The 27,094-nt window shown below is 38.5% G+C and overlaps 2 protein-coding genes across 2 annotated transcripts in view; one reads left to right on the forward strand and one right to left on the reverse strand.

Moving 5' to 3' along the window:
* Nucleotides 1-27,094, reverse strand: part of LOC123316425 (dynein axonemal heavy chain 3) — a 2,043,583-nt gene that overhangs the window by 1,554,765 nt on the left and 461,724 nt on the right. The window contains exon 15 of the mRNA XM_044902499.1: nt 541-718. Within this exon, the coding sequence (XP_044758434.1) occupies nt 541-718 (178 nt within the window). The remainder of the gene's footprint in view (nt 1-540; nt 719-27,094) is intronic.
* Nucleotides 11,459-27,032, forward strand: LOC123316428 (uncharacterized protein K02A2.6-like). The gene is made up of 2 exons (XM_044902501.1): nt 11,459-12,273; nt 26,392-27,032. The coding sequence occupies exons 1-2, from the start codon at nt 11,785-11,787 to the stop codon at nt 26,884-26,886; spliced, it is 984 nt and encodes a 327-aa protein (XP_044758436.1). The 5' UTR covers nt 11,459-11,784; the 3' UTR covers nt 26,887-27,032.

Genomic DNA, 27,094 nt, shown 5'->3' on the forward strand with positions numbered 1-27,094 from the left:
CAATATAAACGTGGTGGAACAGCGTTATATTTTCTCATTTTCTTTCTTTGTTGGTCTGTTAGAAAACCGTTTTCATATAATTCATCAATCAACTGATAAGCTCTCGTCCCCTAATGGAATACGCTCCACGGGGGCCCTGGCGATGGCAAATTGTCTAGTTCAATTCAGATCGTAACACTAGCTGATATATATTTATATTAGTGAGAATTAATTCTGAATTAACTTTTGCTGAATTAGGGCGTTGGAAAATCCCTATCTCTGACCGAACTTCTACATCTTGAGGGTGGTGAAAAATTCCAACCGATAGATAGACAACCAGATAACCGATCACGGAATACCGTGATCAAATCAAGAAATCAAAATCAAAATTAAAAAAAAAATTAAATGAGTTTCATGAAACTCATTTTTTTTGCCTTTTCAAGGCAAATCGGCCAGAAAACCTGCAACTCCTGGACTACTAGTAAAGCTTTAAGTGTATAAACTTTGATGATAATGATGAAGAAATAAATGATATTCACAATAACTGAATAAAATGAGTACCTGCAACCAAGCTTCCAGTATATCTTGCATAGTCAACAATTTATCTTCCCAAGCCTGCATTTCGTGTTCAAATGCTTTTACATATGGTGAACCACGCATAGTTTGAGCTTTCAAAATATGATCATCCATTAAAACTTGTATATCATCCACTGCTGATAATATATGAACTCCAGTTTCTCTGCAAAAATAAAAAAGTAATTATTTTTCGGAGCAACTCTGATGGCCGACGGGAGAAATTTCACTGAAGTTTCAGTACATAATTGTGGTACAGTTTTTCATAAAAATTTACTGCTTCTTTCAATTCTGACGCAAAAAAAAAGGAAGCAAGCTTATTTAAATATTATCATTCAGTGGTCATCTAAAAATTCATGTGATCTTATATGACATAATTTGGATAAATATCTTCTTGAACGTTACAGTAGGAACCTATATATATATATATATATATATATATATATTTTTTTTTTCCAATCACCTTTACAGGGGAGTACGAGAAACCACCGGGCACTATGCCAAGGTGGGATCACGAGCAATGGAGAAATCGTCGGACAATGCGTGTTGTTCCCAATATCACCTCTTTCTGAGCACTCGAAATAACATAGCCATCCAGCTCCAGCAGCATTGTGTTCACGGAAAGATGTTCTTCAACAAGCCCGTTTACCGAGACTACCAGTGGAACAACGGTTACTTGCTTTAACTGGTACATTTCTTTTAAGTTGAATGACAAGTCATAGTATTTACTAATTTTTTCCGTGTACGCCCTAGAGATATTATCATCCGATGGTACTGTGATGTCTATAATGTAACAAATTTTGCTTTCTTTTTTGAACAGAACGATATCCGGTCGGTTGTTCGCCACTGGTCTTTCGGTCACTATCGTGGTATCCCAATATAATTTATAGGATTCGTTCTCGAGGACACCCTCAGGTAAGTAGAGATGATTTTTTTTCTTAACTTTGAGGAGATTGTATTTCAGCGCAATGGCCTGGTGATAAATTTTCGCCATTTGGTTGTGCCTGTCGGTATATTCTCTAGGCGCAAGGATGGAGCACCCAGATGTCACGTGCTGAATATGCTCTCGTCCCTGCCCGCATTTCCGACACAAATATATATATATATTTTTTTTTTGTTTTTTTTTTCACACCTCAACGTGGTACGTTCTCTAACAATGCCCGGGTAGGATAACCAAGAGCACTGTTTAGTGTCAGTATGGAGAGATTATTCGTCGCACGATTCCGACCGTACCCAATATTGCCGCCTTCTGCATCCACAATATTGTGTTTCCAGGTAAGTTTAGCTCTTTTATATGTTGCACTGTTCTCCTGTGTACTAGACCGTTAACACTTATTACCAATGGCATTATAGACACCTTCCTGAGCTGCCACATCGATTTCATTTCCTGAGCTAATATTTTATATTTTTCATGTTTTTCTGCATAGGTTTTGGACAGATTGTGATCCGAAGGCACAGCGAAATCTACCAGGATTGCGGACTTTTCGGCCTTATTCCAGATGACCATGTACGGCCGATTGTGTTCAACTTTTCTGTCAGAGATGATCGTGACATCCCAGTACATTTTGGTTTTTTCATCCTCCAGGACCGACTGAGGTGAGTATCTATAATGTGGGGTAAAGCCATTGAGCAAGTCCTTGCTTATGCATACCAACTGGTGAACCACTTTACCCATATTATCATGCCTTTCCAGGTATTTAGTCTGAGCTATTGTACTACAGCCTGCCGTCAGATGATATATTGTCTCCTCGGCCACGCCGCACATCCTGCATTTGGTGGTCTCTATGTCCTGATGTAAAATGTGCTTGACGTATACTCGAGTCTTAACAACCTGATCCTGGATCGCCAGAACTGCACCCTCAGTTTCCGGAAACAGGTACCCAGACGTTAGGTAGGTGTTCGACATCTTTATATCAACGTCTGCCTGTTTAAGGCTAGCATAGAACCTGCCGTGTATGGTTTTATTCTGCCAAGTTGTTCTCATCCTTACTAAGGCATCTTCTACTTCAGGTTCTTCTGAACGTGACAAATTCAGGACTGTGAAATTTTTATCCCCATCAACTATCGTTCTGTAGAAAGGTAAGTTCTTATTTCTGAAATAATTTCTTAGTTTATCTCTTTCTTTCAGAATCATCACTTCTAGGTTTGCCAATCCTCGCCCTCCTTCCTCCCGGGGTACGTACAGCCTTTCAATGGCTGAATTGGGATGCAGCATACCCCGTTTAGTCAGCATTGTGCGGATTTTTTGGTCCAGTCGCTCCAGATCGGTTTTTGACCAGGTGAGTATGCCAGCGGTGTATGCGAGTGGTTGTATCGCCCAGACGTTGATAGCCACAACCTTGTTTTTTTCATTTAGGTGTGTGCTTAGAATCTTGTTTACCCTTCTTACTAGTTCCCCCTCAGCTATCTTCTTGTTTTCCTTTTGTCTTATTTCGTAAGATTGCTGGATTCCCAGATATCTATACGTGCTTTCAACTCCCAAATTTCTTATACAGTCTCCGTCTCTTAGTGTGATGTTTTCATTTTCTGTTAGTTTTCCTCTTCTTACGTGAACAGTCGCGCACTTATCCAAGCCAAACTTCATTCGAATATCCTCACTAAAGGCCCTAACAATCTCCATCTCTCCCTCTAGTTGTTGTTTCCCCCTGGCAAACAATTTCAGGTCGTCCATATAGAAAAGGTGGGTCAATTTCGTTACATCGTCGATGGCATACCCATAAGCGCTTCTATTCAGTATGTTACTCAGCGGATTCAGAGCGAGACAGAACCATAGAGGGCTCAGACTATCCCCCTGAAAAATGCCTCTTTTTATTGAAATAGTTTGGGTTCTGTATGTTTGGGTTGTTCCTTTCACTGACAATATTGTTCTCCATGTCGACATCAGGTGGCGGAGAAGACCGGAGACTTGTTGATCAACTTTATAGATATCCAAAATTTTGATCAACCAGGAATGGGGCATAGAGTCATAAGCTCTCTGGTAATCGATCCAACTCATAGATATGTTCTTTAGTCGTTTTCTGGCTTGCTTAGTGACGACGTTGTCAATTACCAGCAGTTCTTTACTTCCTCTAGCTTTATGCTTGCACCCATTTTGTTCCCAGGCTAAGATGTTATTTCTTTTAATATGGGAGTATAGTTTCTGACTGATGATAGATGTTAGTATTTTGTATGCTGATGGAAGACACGTTATGGGCCTGTAATTCTTTGGTTGTGTGAGGTCGCCCTTCTTTGGAATCATGTGCGTCAGTCCTTCAGTAAAATATGAGGGGATTTCTTGAGGATTCTTCAAAGTGCTTTGAAGTAGATTTGCAAGTTTTTTGTGGCAACTAGTGAAGGTCTTCCACCAGTAGTTGTGAATGCCATCTATACCTGGTGCTGTCCAGTTCCTCATTATCTTGAAGACTGCAATTAAATCTGACTCTGAGATATTAATTTCTGGCATTGCTGTGTAGCCCGACGAGTTTCGGATTTCGGTGTCGATCCACCGCGCTCCGTTATCGTGTTCTACGCTTTGTGACCAAATGTCTTTCCAGAATGCCGTCATTCTCTCTTCGGTTGGTGTCTCCTTTTGCTGTTTTGTATCCTCTGTCTCTATTTGTCGGAAGAATAGCCGTTGATTGTTAGCGAAAAGGTTGTTTTGTTTATACCTCAATGTTCTCTGATGATATCTTCGGATCCTGTTGCCCAGTGCTGCTATTTTTTGTTTCAGCATTTCAGTATGAACGGTGATTTTCTGTCGGTGCTGAGGATCAGTGAGTTTAATCTTCACTCTTCTGGCATATTTTCTCGTTTTCTTCATTACCTTTCGACTTGGGGTCTCACTGTTGAGGAATGTATGCAATACTCCTATTTCCTTTCGTAAATAGTCGATCTTTCTATTCAGTCTAGTTTCCCAGGGTGCTCTTTGTTCACGGTCCGGTCTATTGGGCGTAGTTGCAGTTTGATTTTGATTTTGTATATCGGTGATAACTCTGGCAGCGCAATAGATTTTGTGGCATAGGTCTTCCAACGTTCCTGCGGAATCAAGAATGCTTGAGAGTGCTTCGTTAACTTTTCGGACTACTCTTTTGGCTTCAGCATTAATCTTTAGTCTTGTTATCTGCGGCCTTCCCTCCATTGACATTCCTTCATATCTTAAATTAATTTCCTGGTACATGAGTGTTATCTCTCTATTCAGTTCTTCATCTTCTTGTATCTGTTGCCCTTCGGAATCTGATTGTTCATTCAGGCGCGGTTGAATGTTGCTTCGTCTGTTAATTGATCTTCGGACTGAGTCAGTTCTTCTGTTTCGTCCAGCTTGTACAAAATCTGTTTTCATGAGCTCTAGTTCGTCAGGTGAAATGAGTCGACGTGTTTTTATGTTAGCAATTTGAGCTGCTAGGTGTTGGGACGTGAACGGTTTATCAGGGTAAGATTCATGCCATCGCAATTGAAGTTCTGCGCGATAATTACTCTTATGTGTCTCTCCTTCAGTGACTTGGTAGTAAGCACGCATCAGAGTAAAATTCATCTCTCTGCTCCAGTGCTGCCTTACCCTTTGACGAGAAACAGCGGGGCTGAGGCGGACGTTCCGCCTTTGATTGCCCAAGCTGTTGCTCTGAGTGGGGTTGTCAGGCCTTATGGTGCCATTTCGCACGGAAGCGCCATTTGCTCCACTTTCCTGTGCTAGGGACTGTATCGAGGTGCCCCCAGGCGCAATCCCATCACCGGGGGTGGGTTCCGAGGCTCTGATTTGTCGATCGAAAGCATATTATATTCTCATCGTAGGGGTAGCTAACCCCTAACGGTGGTTGACTTAGGTACGCGGGGCCGTCACTCCCCGATGGCTTTCACCACCCTGCGTTATTTTCAGATTTCAAATATGTCTAGTTCTCCAGAAACGTCTAATAGGCACTCGAACTTGAGACACCCTGTATATATATATATATATATATATATATATATATATATATATACTCAAAGTAATTTAACTCCCAATATATATATATATATATATATATATATATATATATATATACAATTAATTACAACATTTATAAATTGGGATTATGATATTGTTCGAAGTTCTCTACAGAGCTAAAATATTTTCGAAGCCCAAAAACTTCCGGTTATACAGGGAGTGAAAATAAATTCGACGAAAAAATTTTTTTTCAAATTTTCCATTCCTGGTATGATCGAGTATTCAATAGTGAATACATTTCTGTTAAAACCATTGTATTAAATCGAATAGTTTTCAAAATATCCAAAAAAAACTGGAAAAAAAGTCAAATATGTTAAGTCAGTAATATGTTCATTATTCTTATTTTAAATATCCTGAGAGTAAACCGTTTTTACAACATCGAAGAGGAAGGATGTTAAAAGGTCATGCACCTTTTGGATTTCAAAAATATCATCACAGAGTGTTTCGAATTTTGTGTTGAAAATTGTGATCTTAAATTGGCCATAACTTCTGTTTTTCAAATTAGAACCCTATTTTTTATATTTGTGTTGGATTCTGCGGTCAAAAATAATGATAGTTTTTTCACATGATTATGCTCCTAAATTCAATAATTTCTGAGTTATTTGAGATTTTCTGGATTTATGGTGTACGTAGAGTCAAATTGATTGCATCTAAAAAAATTCAATGAATATTCTTTCGAAACCATGGGAACACTCTGTACCCATAGAAGATAAATTATCTGTGAAATGTCATCTTAATTATCTGTTGATAATTCACAAGTGTCAGGTGTTAGTGTTATTCGTTATCTTCATTTCTCGATTTAACAAAATGAACCGTTATTCTTATTACGAAATTTTGGATCTATTTTATATACATGGTGAATGTGACAGAATTATTAGTAGAACCTGCTGGGCCTTCATCGAGAAGTATCCCCATTTACCTTCCATGACGTAGAAGATCTTTAGAAAATATGTTTCAAACTTTCAAAGTTTTGGATGTGTAAGAATACAAAAGAAGGGTAATTGATGATGAGGAAAATGAAATTATTGTTTTGACTTATTTCGAAGCGAATGAGAATGCATCTACTCGAAGTGCAGCTCATGAAATCGATTTAGACAGAAATTCAGTGCACTGAATTTTGAAAAAACACAACATGCATGACTACAAATATGAGAATGTTCATGCATTAGAACCAGGTGACTACATAAAAAGGTTAAATTTTTGTAGAGGAATATTAGAAAAACTTGAAAATGATGAAAATTTTTTGAAAAAGTTCATTTGGACAGACGAAGCAAAATTCAATAATGAAGGACTATTTAATAGGAGGAATTGCCACATTTGGAGAAGTGAAAATCCTCATAGAAAAAGACAAAGAAACCCCCAGAACAAATTTAGTTTAAATGTGTTTGCTCTTTTGATGAACAATAAAGTGCGGTACTATACTTCATTCACTTTTATTTTAGCAGTCGGTTGGCCATGGAAATTTGACACATTTCACTCTGTATAGTACGAAAATGTGGGGTTATGAAGCTTGTCAAAACATTTTTGGGTTTTAAATCAACGCTATGTTGCCCGTTCTACATAAAAGTTTCTGTTATTACGTACTTTATCACAATGTCGAATCTCTTCGGAAAATATGTGACGAACATAATTGAAGTTTATACAAACTGATTGAAGGCATACCAAATCCAGTTATTTGTATGGAGAATGAGAATACAAGAGATCAGTATAATATCATAATATGCACTAGCTTGAGGACAGTTAATGTTCGTTATCTTCTTTGGCTTACATCATTTGTAGATTTCAAAAATATTAACCCGAAGATGAAATGCTTATGATGCAGTGGTTGGGAATGGTTATCTCCCGAAGGAATTAACAGATAATTAAGAGAAGGTTAAATTCTTCAACAAAAATCATCTTGCATCAATATGAGTAAAAGGAATTGAAGGAAGTTTCAAGTTAAGATGAACTTCACCTTTGAACAAAAATTTCACATGAATAAACAAGTAACAGGGCAACTTGCGCGTATTTGTGGCTTTTTATCTTAATACATTGATGTAATAATAATAATTAGGTGTTTATTAGTACCTTAAGACATTTACATTGTATAGGACAAGTCAAATGAAAAATAGAAAAATCCATTTTAGGGAACTTATTCTTCGATAACATTTATCGAAAATCCTGTAGTAAACTTTTCGCATTAATTCACTCAAACATAAAATTCTCAAATGCCACCACTTTTTTGGGTCTCCCAATAGAAGGAAATTCTTTGTCATCCTCTTCATTCACAATTTTTCTGATTGTGGAAATATTCAGCTGAAATATAAGTTGTTTAGATTCAGATGAAACATTATATAAATTCTCTTACATTGAATATGTTCGCTACCGTCTGACGTATTGTGGATTTTAGAATATCAGGGTTATCAGCGCCTATAACTATTTGAATGAGCGGACCTGAATTCTAAATAGCACTTCCTGAAACCCTGTCTCTTTTTTCAATCACTTTCGGCATTTTCGTAATTAAAATTTATATTAGTTGTGGCAACGGCGTTATGACGTTAACGACATTTCATGAGTGCCAACCTAACTTCGTTCTAGTTACAAAAACTTGAGAAAATTATTTCATGGCCAACCGACTGCTAAAATAAATTTGAATGAAGTATAAATTTATGAAGAAAATTTAAATACAGAAAAATATTTGGAAATCCTGAGAAATTTTGTTTCTGAGTTTTTGGATGAACTGCCGTTGAGTATGTCGACTACCGCATATTATCAATTGGATGGGGCTCCGGCACATAGTTCGCACGAGGTGTCTGAAGAACTGAATGCAATGCTTGGTAATCGGTGGATCGGACGCCGTTCTTCACTGTTTTGGCCCCCACGATCTCCCGATCTTACTCCCTTAGATTTTTATTTATGGGGTAGAATAAAAAACATAGTCTATGAATCTCCTATTGAAAGCAAAGAAGATTTGAAACGGCGTGTGGAGGATGCTTTCCACTCGCTAAAGGGGGAGGAAATTGAGCGAGCGACTTACCGAGGTGTTTCAAGACGTATTCGAAAGTGTGTGGAACAAAATGGTTACCATATTGAAACTCTTACCTGATCATTTATTTTGTTAATTTGAGTTTTGAAACGAATTTTTATTTTTATTATCATAATTTATTTATAATCATAATTCGGTGTACTGAAGTAGTGTAGCATATATGGGTTGTGTTATAATAAAGAACAAGAACGTTCTATTCTATGTTGATTTGATCAGGTCATGCGTGATGGGATGACGCATGACCAACATGTAATGAGAAGTGTTAACGAGATTTTGTACACTGTAGAGAGTCCAGAAATAAAGATATAGAAAACGCTCCAGAGTTTAATTAATATTACTCATAATATATAATATATTATAAAGTGAACATCAGACATGGTGTCAGGTGTTAAACCAATAATAATAACAATAATTTCGTCATAAGATTGCCGAGATATGGAAGGATTTAGAATTCCTCCCACGATGGACTTCAACGGGAACACGTGCCATAACTGGTCTATATGGGAACAAAAATTTGATATCTATATGCTGGCTGCTGTAGATACCACCGATATAAAGGAACAAAAGAAAGTGGCTATCTTTCTAAATCTGATTGGTGAGCAAGGCGTTGAAATATTTAACACTTTGAATCTGAAATTGGAATCATCGACCTTAAAAGACGTTAAGGCGGCATTCCAGAAATACTGCGATCCGAAGAAGAATATTATTTTCGATCGATACAAATTTCTCTCCTGCAATCAAAAAGAAGGCCAAAGTATTTCGAACTATATTACCGAAATCAAAACTTTAGTCAAAGTTTGTGAATACCAGGACGAAGATGAAATGATTAGGGACAAGATAATCTTGGGAATAAAGGAAAACAACCTACGTGAGAAGTTGCTCCAGTATGAAAACCTTTCATTAAAGAAAACTGAGGAAATTTGCAACGTCACAGAAGTTAGCCGGAAACAGGCAGAGGCGATGATCAAGGAAGAGAAGACTCCGGAGGTAGACACGATAAATAGGAAACCGAGAAATAAGATAAGTGAATTTTCTAACGTAAACAGTAATAACCTAAAAATTTGTAACAAATGTGGTTTAAAGCACTCTAAGTTCAAATGTCCAGCATTTGGAAAAATCTGTGCATATTGTAAAAAACCAAATCACTTTGCATCTTGTTGCTTTTCAAAAAGAACTCATAAAAATGTGAAGAATAAATTCGAAGTTGAGACTACATCATTGCATGAAGATGATGTTAATGATGATTTCTCTATTGATAGCTTGGAAAGTAATCAGTTAAATTCTGGTTAAAGTAAGAATGCATTGTTTGAAAATGTTAAGATAAATAATAATGATGTTTTGTTTAAATTAGATTCTGGTGCTGAATGCAACATCATCCCAACTAAGGTTTACTTCCACTTAGGTTCAGTAGAAGAATTATCGAGTGCAAGGGTAACACTGATGGCCTTTGGCAGAAAAATGGTCAAGGTAAGAGGATCTGTGAGGTTAGACTGTCTTATAAGAGATAAATATCATAAAATACTGTTTTATGTGGTGGATGATGCGGACAAACCAATATTAGGATTACAAAGCTGTTTAGATTTCAATTTGATCAAATATGTTCATTCGATTGAAAAGTTGAAATTCAAGGATAAAACTGAAGTAGTCAACTCTTATATAGATGTTTTCAATAATTTAGGTAAATTTCCTGGTAAACCATGCCACTTAAAGCTTAAGGAAAATGTAATTCCTGTTGTTCACTGTGCTCGAAGAATTCCAAAGAAACTGTTAGCTAAGCTCAAGAAAACTTTAATTAAAATGGAGGAAAATGGTGTCATTTGTAAAGAAACAGAACCTACAGATTGGGTCAATAACATTGTCATTACAGAAAAAAAAGATAAGAGGTTGCGAATTTGTCTAGATCCTAGAGATTTGAATAATAATATTAAGAGGGAACATTATCAAATTCCCTCTCCTGATGAAATCCTGACAAATTTATCTGGAAAAAAATATTTTTCGCTTTTAGATCTGAGGGATTCTTTCTATCAAATTCCTTTGGATGAAGAATCTTCTAAATTGTGCACCTTTTCGACACCTTTTGGTAGATACAGATTCCTTCGGCTTCCGTTTGGAATAAATACGTCGGCAGAAATCTTTCAAAGAAAGAATTCAGAAATATTTGGCGAAATTTTGAGTGATGATGGAATTTACATTGATGATTTGATTATTTCTGGTAGAACTGAAGAGGAGCATGACAATAAATTAAAGTTAGTCCTGAAAGTTGCTAAGAAGAATGGTATATCATTCAATTTAGAAAAATTTCAGTTTAAGAAATCGGAAATTAAAATTCTAGGTTTCATTGTTTCTGAAGAAGGTATTGCGATAGATCCTGCGAGAACTGAAGCTATTATTGATATGAAGCTTCCTAAAAATAGAAAGGAATTATTAAGATTCCTCGGTATTGTTAAATATTTAAGCAAGTTTTTCCCAAATTTATCAGCTTCAACTGCTCCGCTCAGAAAATTGACTCGTGATAACATAATTTTTGATTGGCTACCCATCCATACAGAAACTATTAATAAAATTAAGAATCTTCTCGTTCAAGCTCCAATTTTGAATCATTTTAATAATAGTAAACCTATTGTTTTGCAATGTGATGCATCTTTAGAGGGTTTTGGTTGCTGTCTTATGCAAGATGGCAAACCTATAGCATTTGCTTCTCGTACTCTATCAGATGCAGAAAAAGATACGCTAACATTGAAAGAGAATTAGCTTCTATTGTATTCGGTGTTGAGAAGTTTGATTATTATGTGTATGGTAGGAAAGTAACAGTACATACTGATCAGAAGCGTCTTGTAAACATTTTCAAGAAGGATATCAAGACTACAAAGATTGTTATATAGGTTGATGCGGTATGAATTAGTAGTTAAATACTTGCCTGGGCGAGAAATGTACATAGCTGATGCCTTGTCTCGTGCTAGTATTAATGTTCAAGACTTTAGTGAATCTGAGATAATTTTTGTTCATAGTTTAACTAAGTATATGCCAATTTCTGATTCTAAAATGAAAGAGCTGAAAACTGCTACTGATGCTGACAAAACATTACATGAGTTAAAAGTATTTCTTAGAAAAGGTTGGAGAAATTTCAGATCAATTCCTGAATATATAGAACCTTATCACAATATAAGAGATTATTTATTTAACTGAATGTGATGGCTTGATATTTTATGGTGATAGACTCATAATTCCAAAATCCAAACAGTCAGAAATGTTGATAAAAATTCATGAGGGACATTTAGGCATTAACAAATGCAAATCTCGGGCTCGTGTGTGTCTTTTTTGGCCTGGAATGTCTAAAGATATTTGTAAGTTTATTGGTAGATGCGATATTTGTAATCAAGTCAGTAGAAATCAAACTAAGCAGCCCCTGCTTCACCATGACCTACCTAGTAAACCATGGGAAAAATTGGGGATGGATATTTTTGAATTCAAAGGTAACTTATTTCTAGTTGTAGTGGACTACTACTCAAAATGGATTGATTTTCGTCAAATAAAAAATAAAGCTATTAATGATGTCATAAAGTATCTAATGGAACTTTTTTCCATGTTTGGTTTTCCTGATACTATCATATCTGATAATAATCCATTTAATTCGTTTATGTTCAAAACTTTCACTGAGGAACACAACATAAAATTAATTCACTCCAGTCCGAATTTTCCTAGGAGTAACGGCATGGCCGAAAAGGCTGTAAATAATAATAATAATAATTTCATGCGACACATGAAACTATCCAGCACATCACCGGGGGATGTCAGAAGTTCGCGGGCACGGAGTACAAAAATAGACATGATGCTGTTGCCAAGATTCTTCACCAAGAATTGGCACTAAAACACCAACTTCTAAGTTCGAAAAAGGTTCCTTATTACAATTACCATCCAAATGCTGTGCTGGAAAACAAACATCACAAGCTCTACTGGGATCGCACTGTCTCACAGACCACAATAGACCAGACCTCATATTGCTCAATAAGGATGAGGACACAGCACTATTCATCGATGTGGCGATTCCAAATAATAACAATCTTCGTGATCGTATTTCTGAACGTTCTGCTTCTGTTGATACGTGTGTACGAGTAGCTCGTAAGAATCGACTTTTTCTGTGTGAATAACCGATTATTTTCTGTCAGATTTGCAGTGAATGGGTTGGCCTGTCCAAGGTAGGAAAACCGTAGCATTTTTTCCCGTCAAAACTCCCTTGTTTCGGTGTTTTCCTTATTGTTTTCTTTTTTCTTCTTCCTGTGATTCTTGCTCTGTTTACGTTGGTACGCGCGGCGATTGCGTCGAATTCCCCACCCTTACCCCTTGTTCGCTGGTTCTCCCACCGCTTTCGAGTCTCTCGGCGTTTTCCTTCCTCAGTACTCAGTACATGATATAACCGACATTCCGAGTCATTCGCTTGACAGGAGAAGACGTGCTACAGTGCTCCTAGTGCTATAAAAGAGAAAGCGGACGAGAAAGTCGAAGTGTCACAGTGCCGTAAAAGAGAAAGCGGAGGTGAAAGTGCCCACTAACCAAGCTACGGAATATTTGATTCCGTCTGTGAAGTTGTGTAGGTTCTATATTTGTTATCGGAATTTAAATTCGTTAAAATTTTCAAAGTTGGTGTTCATCCTAAGTGTCCAGAGAATTTTTTTTATTTTCTCGTTGGTACTGCAGAAAACATCAGGTGAGCTTATTTTTCGTATCTCTTTTCTGATTTTTATCATAGCGTATAAAACATTCGGCTTTATACCATAGTTTTATATTAGACTATTTTAGTGAAGATTTCTGAATATTTTATTATTTTCAAATTATTTGATATTTTGAGATTTTTGATTATAAAACCATGTCGGAAACCTCAGATAATGAGGGCTCCTACATGGAAGCGACCGATGCTGAAGAGTTCAGCGAAGGCGAACACGAGGAGCTTGTAAAGCTCAGAGAAGAAAATGGGCAGTTGAAAGCTCAAATAGTCAAACTGACTGAAACTGTGTCACAGTTGGTCGGTGAGATGCGCCTCTTGAGGGAGGAAATGACCCGCAATAATATGACGAAATCTCCCACTTACGCCGCAATCACAAAGCCGGTAGCGGGTTCCAAAAATAATTCCCTTAATGGAATTGTTTCACAACCCGAAACAAGGAAAAATGATTCAACGCAGGTCGCGAAGGCCCCAAACGCGCCCCCAACTAAACGCGCGCGAAAAGAAAGCTCCTCTTCTGATGAGGAGAATGTCAAGAAGGCAACGGAAGTGCCTAAAAGAGATAAAATTCCACCCATCACGATGATGGGCACCTCAGATTGGGTAGAGATATCTAGAGCTCTCTACACAAAAAGGATAAATTACAACCGTGCAACTACAGTTAAAGACGGTATAAAAATCATCGCGTCAACCGTAGATGATTTTAGAAAAATCACTACATTCTTCGAGCAGCATGGTAAAGAATTTTTTACCTACCAAATGGAGGAGGAGAAGAAGATATATGCCGTTATTAGGCATTTACCAATCGACGCTGATCTTGCGTTGATTAAGGACGACCTGATATTCCAGGGAATAACAGACGCTGAGGTGTCCAGAATGACATCGAACAAGACAAAGAAACAAATACCTCTCTACCTGGTTAAAACCCAGAAAAAGGAAATATTCGAAGTGAAGCGACTCTACAACCTCTGTATTGTGGTTGAGCATAAAAAGAGGCCTGAAAGTCCAAGCCAGTGCTTTACGTGCCAAAGGTACGGGCATGCATAAAACAAATGCTCCTTCCCGTGGAGATGCGTGAAGTGCTCAGGAAGCCACAGCAGCAATGACTGCACACTCACCAGAAAAAGTGAAGAGAGAAATGCCACATGCGTCTTATGTGGAGAAGAGGGCCATCCAGCTAGCTACAAAGGATGTAGCGAGTTCAAGTTGGTGACCAGAAAGAAAAATTCCCGAAAATCAGTTGAACAGAAAAAGAAGGTAACAAAAACAACAACTTCTGAACAAAAAATTCAGGAAGTAGCGAAGATCCAACCTACAGAGCAGGAAAAGAAGAGGGAGACTCCAAAACCCGTCCAGAAAAAAGAAGGACAGAAAAAGCTTACAATGAAACAAGCTGTGAACAGTCAACAGGAGAAAAAAAAGATATCTGAATCCGCCGATGATTAAGATATCTTCACGGAAAAAATTTTCAACAAGATAATGTTGAAAATTGAGAGGGAAATGGAGAAAAAACTCCAAGCATTATTCAGTAAACTGAATTAATGGACCTTACGGATATTAGGAAGAAATCCCTCAAGATAATCTCGTGGAACATAAACGGGATCAACACTCGGAAAGCCGAGATAGAACAAATAATATCAGAAAGACAACCTGATAATATAGCCCTACAGAAAACAAGAATAAACCGGAACAGAAGACTGAATTTCATGAATTATGAAACATATAGATGTGACAGAATTACAAACACCGGAGGAGGAGTAGCAATATTGGTGAGAACAGATCTGAAACACTACTTTAAAAGTAGATCCGACGAAACACAAGGAAAAACAGAAAAAGTGACGATTGTTGCCGAATTAAATCGGCAAAGAGTCGAAATAACCTCGTCGTATAAGCCACCACAAAACAATCTATTGGAAGAAGAGATAAACAACATGTTGGAAGGATCAAACCCGAAAATCTCCATCGGAGATTTCAACTGTAAATCCCCATTATGGAATAGCATAACAGAGAATAGAAATGGCAAAAAACTCAAGGATTTCGCCGAAAAACAAAATGCCATAGTTATTGGACCAGAGCTACCGACATATCTTGCTTTTGGAAGAGGAATACCAGATGTAATAGATATCGCGATATTGAAAAATATAACTCAAGAATTCTCGATTGAAACTTTGGAAGATGGAACCTCAAACCACAATCCCCTGGAATTGACAATTGGAGAAGAACCAAGAGAAAAACTGCTGGAAATGAGAGAATATACCAATTGGACTAAATACAGCCATTTAATACAATCGGAAATAACAGAAATTCCAACAATAAACACTCCAGACGATCTGGAATGTGCGGTTGATAAACTGGAAGAGATTATATTGAAAGCTTACGAAAAAAGCACGAGAAGAGTGAAGAGACCAGCTCCAAGTCATCCGCATGGCGATACGCCTAAAGAAGTAAAAGATCTTATACAAGAAAATCGAAGACTCAGAAGAATATATAGGATGAACAAAAATGATCTAAATAGAAGGAACCTCAACCGACATAGCCAAGTTCTGAAAAATGCCCTGAAAGATCTAAGAACAAGCAGATGGAACAAAAGGGTTCAAGAACTGAATACAATCGATCATTCTGCATGGAGAATGCAAAAAAGCCTACGAGGAGAAAAGACTAAAATTCCACCCCTACACGGAGAAAGGAGAATGGCTTATACCAATACTGATAAGGCAGATGCATTGGCGGACTCGATCGAACGAGAATCGAGAATAAATTACAGGATAGACGACGATAATGAAGATTTGGAAGAACTGGTTGAAGAAAATGATGAAGAAATGGATGAATTACCAGCGACTGCTGAAATAGACAAGCCAACATCGCCAAATGAAATCAGGGAAATAATTAGAAGTTTGAAGAAGAGGAAAGCTCCCGGAAGCGATAAAATAACGAATGTTATGTTAAAGAAATTACCTAGAAAAGGTATAGCCGCTCTAACTAATATCGCGAATGGAATTTTGAGGACAGAACACTACCCAGAAAAATGGAAAACAGCAGAAGTCATAGTATTCAATAAACCATTCAAAGAGAAGAAGTTTCCACAAAACTACAGACCGATAAGTCTACTGTCGGCTTTAGGAAAAGTAGTAGAAAGAATTATCGCCACAAGGCTAAATGAGGAAACCGAAAATCTGAAACTAATTCCACCAGAACAGTTCGGATTCAGAAGAGAGCATTCAACAGAACAACAATTATTAAGGCTCACAGAGTACATAACAGAGGGATTCCAAAATAAACAAGCTACAGGTCTTGTTTTACTAGACGTCGCCAGAGCATTCGACAGAGTATGGCATGAAGGATTAATATATAAGATGAGATGTGCTGGATATTCGATCAAAATATGCAAGTTGATACGGAATTATCTCAAAAATAGAAGATTTTACGTGAAAGTGGGAGGAGAATGCTCCTCAACAAGAGATATAGAGGCTGGAGTACCCCAAGGATCAGTACTTGGGCCACTTCTGTACAACATATACATCCACGATATTCCGAAAAATCCAAGAACCATGCTAACGTTATATGCTGACGACACAGGCATAGCAACTCGACACCGAAATCCTGAAATAATAGAACGAGTTCTACAAGAGTCGATTGACGAAACAAATGACTGGTGCATAAAGTGGAAAATCAAGCTCAATGGACAAAAGAGCCAAGCAATATTACTACAGAAGAGAAGACTGCGACCCACAACGAAACTGGATGTTGACGGCGAAGAAATCGACTGGAAAAATGAAGCCAAATATTTAGGAATAACACTTGACAAAGGACTTACTTGGAAAAGTCATATCAAACAAGCAATCGACAAAACGAAAGCAGCGATGAATAGACTGTATCCTCTGATAGGAAGAAGAAGCCACATGTCGAAAGAGACAAAATTGAAGATAATCAAAGCCGTTGCTAGGCCTCAACTGACTTATGGATCAGTTGCCTGGGGTTTCGCGGCAAAGAGCCATATCAAAAGAATTCAGGCCACTGAAAACAAGCTGCTACGATGTGCAATAGATGCACCTTGGTTTGTCAGGAATAGACAGATTTATAAGGACCTGAAATGGGAAACCATAACGGAATTCATGAACAGAAAAGCAGAGAAATTATTCGAAACAGCGAAAAACCATCCGAATCAAGAACTCAGGAGACTAGTGGACTACGACCCAGAGGAAGACAAAAGGAGAATGCGAATTTACCGAAGGAGACCAAGAGATCAATTAAAAAGAGATTAAAATAACAACTTATTGAAAAATTCAATAAAGTGTTAATCCAATAGAGGATAAACACATAAATCCCAGCACGATAGTGTGCGAGAAGAAAACCGACCAAGAGATGAACGGTTTATAGGCAAATGCCCGGAACCAAAATTCAAGAAGCAGTAGGGTTTTTAGTGGGTCTCGAGCTCAGGAGAGTGAGAAACCCCACACTGTTCCCCCTCAGGAGATGAGGATGGTTCGTCTGTCTTGCAGATTTTCCCCCTGCTACACCAAAAAAAAAAAAAAAGGAGATCAGATATTTAATTCTTTCAATCCATAAAACTACCTGATCCTACAACATTTTGTTTACCTTCCCCTTTCCGTGGCCTTCCTAATCTGTTATAAGTCTCTCTTATCGGCCCAGGAGACTGAAATTTGTGATTATCCCCATCCACTTCCTTTGTTTCGTTTTAAATTATAAATAGGGGTTAAGATGAGTAAGTGTCACGTTTGCTCTAAACAGACAACTTCTTCTAAGTCTGCTAGTTGTTTCAAATGTAAGAGCGCTTTCCATATTAGTTGCCTCAACTTACAACCCAGCGAGATAAATTCGGTGGGTGATGGTTGGCTTTGTAACTATTGCCGGAGGGAGGGCCGCTCGCTTCGTAGTGGATCGGTTTTCTCTGGTACATCAACCCCAAGGGTCGGATCGCAGACGTCATTTTCACCCGGCGACGACCAGTTCGCCTTACTTATGGCGAAACTAAGTGAGATAGCAAATGATATATCCTCAATCAAGGCTACTCAATTGGTTCTTCAAACCAACCTGTCGGAGTGCAAGACCATTTTAGAGAGACACTCGTCGGACATTGAGCGTCATGAGGGCATTCTCGATAGACATGCTCAATCAATCAACAAACATGACTCTGAAATCGAAACCTGCACTTCGGAGATAAGTCACTTAACCGAAATACACAGAGACCTCAAGCTTGCTGTAGATTCCGCTTGTTCCAAAATATCCGAGATAACATCTTCCAAGTCTGCCTCATTTGCTGAGGGTCCAGTTGCCCCAGCTGTTTATCCTGCAGAAATGCTCGAACGTCTGCGTAGATCACACAACATCTTGGTTCGTGGCATTCCTGAGGCAAGCGCTGATGGGGACGAAAATATTGTTTCCCAGGTTCTTGATTATTTGAGTCCTAACGCTAATTCCCAACGCATCTCTATGTCTAGAATTGGTAAATCTGTTAATAATCGACCGAGAATCATTAAAGTGTCTTTCAACAATCCGCTCGTTGTATCAAAGATACTCAAGAATAGGAGAGCTGTGGCGGGTGTGCCCGAGTGGCAAAAATTCAACATCACTGATGACAAGTCACCAATGCAGATCAGGGAGCTTGATGATCTGCGTATCGAACTGAAACGCAGAATTAAAGAGGGAAAGTCTAACATAGACATTAAGTACGTCTCTGGTAAACCCACAATTACCAAAATATCTAGTAGTGCGAGTTCGAAAAACTGGAAAACCTTCACGAGTGGACAATTTCTTATACCAACGCTCAATCTTTGTTGTCCAAGTTTCATGAGCTGCTGGCTTTTGTCAGCATTAATCATCCCACCTTCATCCTGATCTCGGAAACCTGGCTACATCCTGGTATTCCGGACACACTTGTTGCGATACCTGGTTACGATGTTTTTAGGCATGATAGCACGTCTACCGTGGGCTACGGTGGTGTGTGTGCTTACGTTTCAAGAGAGGTTGCCGACTCTTTTACTCTTACGATATCGGGTCTCGATTCACCAGGAATTGACAATCTATTTATTGACCTTTCGAAGGGCAGATCTTGCGTTTTCACCATCGGTTGTATTTATAGACCACGTCCCTGTCAATCTGATGAAGCAATGGCAGTTCACCTAGGTGAACTTTCCAACTCTAAGCGCAACCTAGTTATAGCTGGTGACTTCAATATGCCCGATGTTCAATGGCCTATTGCATCGATAACGCGCAATTCGCCATCCAATCCTTACATTCACTCCATCCATGAAAACAATTTGTTTCAGTTGATCGATTTCCCAACTCGCTTTCGTGGTACGCAAAATCCTTCTCTTTTAGATCTAATTTTGACAAACGATGCCAATCTTGTTTCCAAAATCGAACAATGTCCACCATTGGGAAGATCAGATCACATCATCCTGATGGCTTCTCTTCAACTGCATTTTCCAACAACTAGAAGATTAAGTAAAACTGTGAAGATTACTGACTATCAACTCCTCAATCGTAAACTTGGTGAGGTCAACTGGAGCACACATATAACGCCCACATGCGATGTTGAAGAGGGCTGGACCTCGTTCTCATCAATCCTCCAGAATTTGATAGATGAATGCTCTCATGAACAGGAAATTATTCAAGTTCCATCCAAACCTTGGATTGATCGACACATTCTGCAGTTAATACACCATAAGAAGTCAATATGGCGGCGTTTCCAGCGCCGAAAACGCGTGGAGGACTACAGCGAACATCGGAGATTCCCTAATTTTCTTTCTTCTTTTATGAGAAATGCTAAAAAGCTCTATGAATCCAAGTTGATTCATTCTAAGAACAGAAAAAAGTTCTTCAAATATGTTCGATCCACCCTCAATTCTAAAGTTGACATCCCACTAGTTACAAACTCCACCAGTCAACCGTCCTCCGGCCCCGAAGAATCCGCTAATGTACTGGCGGATTGTTTTGCCTCTTCCTTCACCAGGGGATCTACCAGTCTACCTAAACCCATTGGTCCATACAATTCTTCGGAGATCACAGAAATAAGCTTTACTCCCTCTGTCGTTGAAGCACACCTCTCTGCCCTAGATGTCAACTCTTCGCCGGGTCCTGATGGTTTCTCTGCCAAACTTTTGAAGGAATGTGCTGAATCTCTTTCATACCCTCTCTCCCTAGTGTTCACACGATCGTTTGAGACTTCTCGCTTGCCTTCAACTTGGCGAAGTGCACTGGTGACGCCCATATTCAAAAAAGGAGACAAGAGTAATGCTGCCAATTATCGCCCCATCAGTTTGGTTCCGATCATATCCAAGGTGTGTGAGAAGATCATTCATGAGAAAGTCCTCCAATTCGCCGTTGAAAACTGCCTTATACCGGACAGTCAACATGGTTTCCTGCCAGGTCGTTCAGTCATTACCAACCTTCTCGACTGCATCAATTCCTGGTCTAAGTCCCTAGATAAGTCCCATCCAGTTGACGTTATCTATCTAGATTTCTCACGAGCATTTGACCGCGTACCTCATAAGCTCCTCCTTCACAAGATAAAGCATTTGGGAATTCGTGGCCGTCTACTCCGTTGGATCGAGGCATTTCCCACTGACAGAGTTTTCCAAGTTCGGGTTGGCAAATCTTTGTCTTCTCCGAGGCCAGTTTTAAGCGGCGTTCCGCAAGGGTCCGTATTAGGGCCTCTTCTATTTCTTCTGTTTATATCTGATTTGCCTAAGATCCTCAAATCAAAGTGCTCCCAATTTGCTGACGACACGAAATTGTTCGGAAACCCTATTGCAACCGCTGTGGAACTTCAGGAGGACCTGGAGGCGCTGACCCATTGGTGCCGAGAGTGGCCCTCAACCAGGAGAAATGTGCTGTCTTACACCTAGGTTCCCTCAATCCCCGTCTCCAGTACTATCTGAACGATGTACCCATCAACACCTGTAGCAGTCATTCTGATCTCGGTGTGATTATTACCGAGAATCTCAGCTGGTCCGATCATATAATTTCCATTGTGAATAAGGCTAAAAGATCTCTGTTCATGATACAGAAGGCCTTCAACGGATGCGACCCCTCAACATGTGCTGTCCTGTTCAAGACTTATGTCCGCCCCATCTTGGAATTTGCTGGCCCTGTATGGTGTCCGGTACTGAACAGGGATTTGGCTTTGTTGGAGGGTATCCAGCGTCTAGCGACGCGTCTGCCATATGGGATTTTGCGACCAAGTTATGAAGAGAGGCTATCTCTCATGAATTTACCGTCGTTTGCTGACAGGAGGATTTGAGGAGACCTAATCACAACGTACCGTGCTCTTCACAATCTCTTTGGAGCTGACCTAAGCAGTCTTTTCACTTTGAACTCCGATGGTCGTCTACGTGGTCATGCATATAAACTGACTAAGGAAAATTTTAGATCGTCGCAGAGGCAAAATTTCATCTCCAACCGGGTTTTCAGTGCGTGGAATAGTTTGCCGTCGGCTGTTGTGAACTCAGAGTCTGTCAATGCGTTCAGAAACAACTATGACAATTTGTGCCGTCGCGTACGTCGGTGACACTCGTGATAATGGATTTTTTTATTTTATTTTTTTTTTCTCTATTTTTGATTCACACTTTTTCATTCTCATGTACACACAATGTATTCTTGATTCTATGTAGAACGTATATGTTTTTATTTTGAGTTTTATAGGCTTTGCCTCAACTCTGTATCTTTCTCAAATAAATAAATAAACAAATAAATGAATCTTCTAGATAGGCACACTGAAAAAATTTCAAAATCAGAGATCTCGAGGAACAAACCAGAAGACAGTGGAAGCTGAAAGATATCAAGACCATCCCTATTGTAATTTCATCTACAGGCCTGATACCGAAGAAACTACTGGAGAACTTGAGGAAACTTCAGCTGGACGAAAATATTTATAGAGTCATGCAGAAGGCGGTACTGCTCGGAACGGCGAGAACTGTACGCAAGTACATGGGGAATGCAGAGGAACACCGTCTGCGTCGACAGGAAGTACGGGTGGAGCAGGAATCCAACCTACAGCAGGGAGGCGAGGAGCGACCCGGACCCGACCACCACCTCGAGCCCGAAAACCTGGAAAGGGCTCCAACAGAGCTTAATCCTTTTGATATCTGAGATATCTGGGATAAGTGAATTTTCCTCTGGAGAGGAGTGTGAAAGCCGCAAGGCTAAAGTCATAATAATAATAATAATTTATTGATCCCCTCTGACAAGTTCATACTTGTATGGGACAGGTCAAACAAAATGAGAAAATAGACAATAAAAATCAACAATTTGTCAATACATCGCATAGATAATTATCTACTGAGTAATAACATTTTTTTAACAATAATGTTTTAACAGCTTCAGAGACTGAATGACACGCGGCAAATGGTTGTACAGTTTGATACACTGATACATAGGAGACTTCTCAAACTTGGTTGTTTTCTGTTTGGGGATGTTTAAAGTTTTCTCACTTCTTGTGTTGTAGTTATGAAAACTAGACAGCTTTGCCACGCCCCCTTCATTCTCTTTCACATATATAAGACATCTCAATATGTAAATAGAGGACAATGTAAGAATGCTATTTTCTACAAAAACAGGTCTACATGTGGAACGCGGAGGTATACCAAATATCATGAGTAAAATTCGTTTTTGCAAAATAAAAGCTCTACCAGCATCCGAAGAGTTTCCCCAGAGTAGAATATTATAGTTCAAATGACTAAAAACCAAGCTGTAATAGATGTTAATTAGGGAATCTAAGGGAACAGATTTTCTTATCCTATTTATGGCATAATATGAGCTGTTCAATTTCCTGCACAACATGTCGACATGTGTACACCACCTCAAACCACTATCCAGACTGATGCCAAGAAACTTGGTACTTTCCTTAGAGCGGACGGCAATATCTAGGTAACGAATGACGAATTCACGATCATCCTGCCTAATTGAAAAATGTACACACTCGGTTTTTTCAACATTGATAATTAAGTTGTTTTTGTGACACCATTCCACAAAGCACCCCAATAGTGTCTCACATAAAGTTCGTAGCTCATCCAACGATGGAGCCGCAACCGCTACAGAGGCATCATCAGCGAATAAACCCAATAAAAAACCTTTCATAATATTCGTCAGATTTCGAACGGTTAACAAACTAACGAGCATCCTACGTAAGTAAACAGGAAGATCGTTAATGAAAATCAGAAATAGAAGGGGTCCAAGAACGGATCCTTATGGTACACTCAGATTTGATTCATGCTCGGTTGATACAGAATCTTGAACTTTTACACACATGACTCTACCTTCCAGATAGCTGCGAAGCCATTCCAAAAATACGCCCCGAAACCCCAGATTGTAGCATTTGTCAAGTATGAACTGAAAGGACAAACTGTCGAATGCCCTAGACAGATCAAAAAACATACCCGCAACACACAAACCATTATCGAGACATTCGTATACAAAATTAACAAAAGTAACAGCGGCCGTTTGTGTTGAGCGACCAGGTCTAAACCCATGCTGGGCAGTATCAAGTATATCATACTTGTCGAGGAAATCCATCATCCTATTAAACACAATCCTTTCAAACACTTTAGTAAATACACTCAAAATTGAAATTGGTCTATAATTTGCAATATTTTGAATATCATTTTTTTTATATATAGGTATAACTAGAGATCTCTTGAGGAGGGGAGGAAAAACGCCTGAACTAATAGAAATATTGATACAATGTGCAAGATGGTGGCATATGTTTGTACTTATTAATTTCAAAATTCTAGCGGAAATTGAATCAGATCCTGCACACTTATTATTTTTCAAGGATCTTATGATGTCAGCTACCTCACAATCTAACACTGGGTGAAAGAAAAAAGTCGAGCTTTCTATACTTGAGGTGGTGCAAGATAGAGATGAGGAATTACCATAGTAGCAGCTTAGACTAGCTTCGGTGATTGAAGAAAAGTAATCAGCAAAAATCTCCGCTAATTCGCTGTCTTTGGTATGCAGAAAACCATCAACAACAAGTTGAATAGATACATTTCTCACCTTAGCTCGACCAGTCAGAGCATTCACTATGGACCACACTGTTTTGTTCTTGTTGTCTGATGTATTGATTTGCTCACTATGATATCTGAGTTTTGCAGTTTTTATCATTGAATTGTAGGACATTTTAGCAGTTTTATACAACTTATGGCTATTTTGACATTTCAGATTCATGTGTAACCAGTGGAGATTCATGAGTTCCTGTTTTGCAAGGGTTATTTCTGGAGTAATCCACCTCTTTACTTGACTACTATTACTAGAAAATCTTTTCACTGGGCAGCAAGATTCGAATGTGCTGACAATCGTCTGAATGAGAACTTCAAAACATTTCTCGGCATCAACAGTCTCATAAAGAGCCTGAAATCCACAATTTGAAATATTCGAAACAAAACTACTGATATTGTACTGACTCAAGTTTCTGACCAACTTTGATACAGATTGAGGCATTGTTTCGAGTTCAGTGGTGAAGTCCAACAGAATGGTCCTGTGGTCGCCAATAAAGGCATCAAAAACTTCCACCTTGCACTCAGACTGTTCAGCGTTAGTCAGAATATAGTCAACCTTAGAAGTCGATGTGTGACCATTCACATCAGTAAACACTCTAGTAGGCTCTGTAGAAGTAATCTTAAGACCAAAACAATCAATTAAATCCATGAAAAGCTTACGATTCATGCAATCAGTATTCAAAAAATTAATGTTCATATCACCACACACAAACATTATATCAACTAGATGTGAGCAGTGTTCCAGAGTATATGTTAATCTGTTCAGAAATACCCTGATGTTACCTGAACAAGGCCTGTATACACTTATGACACCAACCCGATTTGCATCAGTTACAACAATAGTTCCACATATTTCACAGTGCAACTCTTCCGAGAAAACCGTCACGCACAAATTTTTCACCCTCACTCCGGATCTTACATAGATCATCGATCCACCGTGAGCTCTAGAGGGCCGACAGTAATAGTCTGCTAACAGGTAACCGGCTAATGACATTGTTCTAACACTTAAAGAATTACACCAGTGTTCAGCAACACACATGATATCCGGATTTTTTTCCGCCATAAGCAACTCTATGATATCCATTTTGTTCAAAATACATTGTGCATTCATTTGTAGAAGTCTCAACTTAGATTTTCCTAGATTGTTTAGTCTGTCGGGCGGTTCATTTTTCTCGGATGAAAAAAACGATTTATGCTTGCCATATTTGGCCAATTAGATCCATCTAAAGCTCTTCCATATTCAGAGCTTGGGATTGTTACCTTGAACGACGAATATGCTTCGGGGTATTTAGAAGTGATTCGCCCACAACGTACGGAAGAGAACTTTTTCTGCAGAAAATTCATTAAATTCTCCTCTGTCGTGTCAGGTTTTAAATTTGACACATGAAAAACACTAAATTTTTCAACTCCCTGAACAGATGACTCCTGTGAACAGCTTCCAACGACCAATGTTCGATTTCGTTTTCTAACTGATCTTTTTATAATTTATATCGCCTGCTGAATTATTTCCATCCACTTGCCTATTTAGTTCCAATGTTGTTCTCGAAGGAGCTCTAGAAGTACCGGCGCCCGTAACGTTTATAGAAGGAATTTCACTAGATACTGAACCGTGAGGATCGTGAGTTACAGTGCCAGTAAGCAGCTCTTGTACTCCAGACTGTCTATGTGAGGATTTAATCGCCTTGTTATGTTTATTGTTTGATTGCACTTTTTTGTTGAGATTTTCGATTACAGCATTTTTATTCGTTATTTCATTTTCAAGCGTTGAGATCTTAAACTTCAAAAGGCAGTTGTTTTCTATAAGTAGGGAATTTTTCGCTTCCAACTCGGCTATTATTTTCAATAAGAGCTCCTGTTGGGTAGATTCATTAGAAATATTTTTAACGATACTCTCAGACTTTGGAGATATACACGTACTTCCAGAATTGCAATCGGTAGAAGATGAAAAATCTTCATCGCAGCACTTTTTGACTTTATTGGCACAACCGGGATGGTAAACTTTATTACAAACATTACACTTTGTGGTGTTTTTTTTAATTTTTCGATTACATGAAGGACATTCGGGAATAATTATTTGAAGAGACTCGCTCGACACAACCTTCCTGTTCGACGACAGGCAAAGACTCTGTTAAAAAAATGTGCCTTAGAAGGAGGTGACATAAATATGTTTCTTTTAAAGTATAGAAATTCTCCCACTAATATTGGTTTGTCTCCAGCCCAATTATTTTTGAATAGGCGCCTCAAAGATAGTCTGCCCTCAAGGAGTTCTCTACTTAAACCAGTTGTGATAAATAATGACGAATACAGACAAAGATCTGTTAAACAACAATTGTTACAAAAGCATTATTATGATTCTGGAAGTAAATCCTTGAGTGATGGTGTTGCTGGTGATGATATTTATTTCAAATCAAAAAATTGGAAAAGGGGGAAAATTGTTAGTAAATGTCAAGAACCGAGATCTTATATTGTATCAGACGATAATGATAGATTATATAGAAGAAATAGAGAACATATAATTGTTAAAAGTGATGAAGAGGAAAGTCCTCAAACCAAGAGATATGACTTACGTGATAGGGATAGGATTCAAAAACCCTGTAAATTCCCTAACTAGATTGTGACCAATTTTCAAACAAAATTTGTAACTTTGTTTTATTTTTGTATTGTATAAATTCTTTTTTATTTTTTTCATCAGAGATCTCAAAGAGAGAGGATGTAACATATATGGGTTGTGTTATAATAAAGAACAAGAACGTTCTATTCTATATTGATTTGATCAGGTCATGCGTGATGGGATGACGCATGACCAACATGTAATGAGA

Source organism: Coccinella septempunctata, chromosome 7 (genome assembly GCF_907165205.1).
Source record: "Coccinella septempunctata chromosome 7, icCocSept1.1, whole genome shotgun sequence".
Taxonomy (NCBI): domain Eukaryota; kingdom Metazoa; phylum Arthropoda; class Insecta; order Coleoptera; family Coccinellidae; genus Coccinella; species Coccinella septempunctata.

What these genes read in the sequence shown, in the direction of transcription:
- LOC123316428 (XM_044902501.1), top strand. Translation starts at nt 11,785, where the DNA reads ATGTTGATAAAAATTCATGAGGGACATTTAGGCATTAACAAATGCAAA. An exon ending in CCGAAAAGGCTGTAAATAAT is followed by an intron (nt 12,274 to 26,391) that starts AATAATAATAAT and finishes GTTCGACGACAG; the next exon opens with GCAAAGACTCTGTTAAAAAA.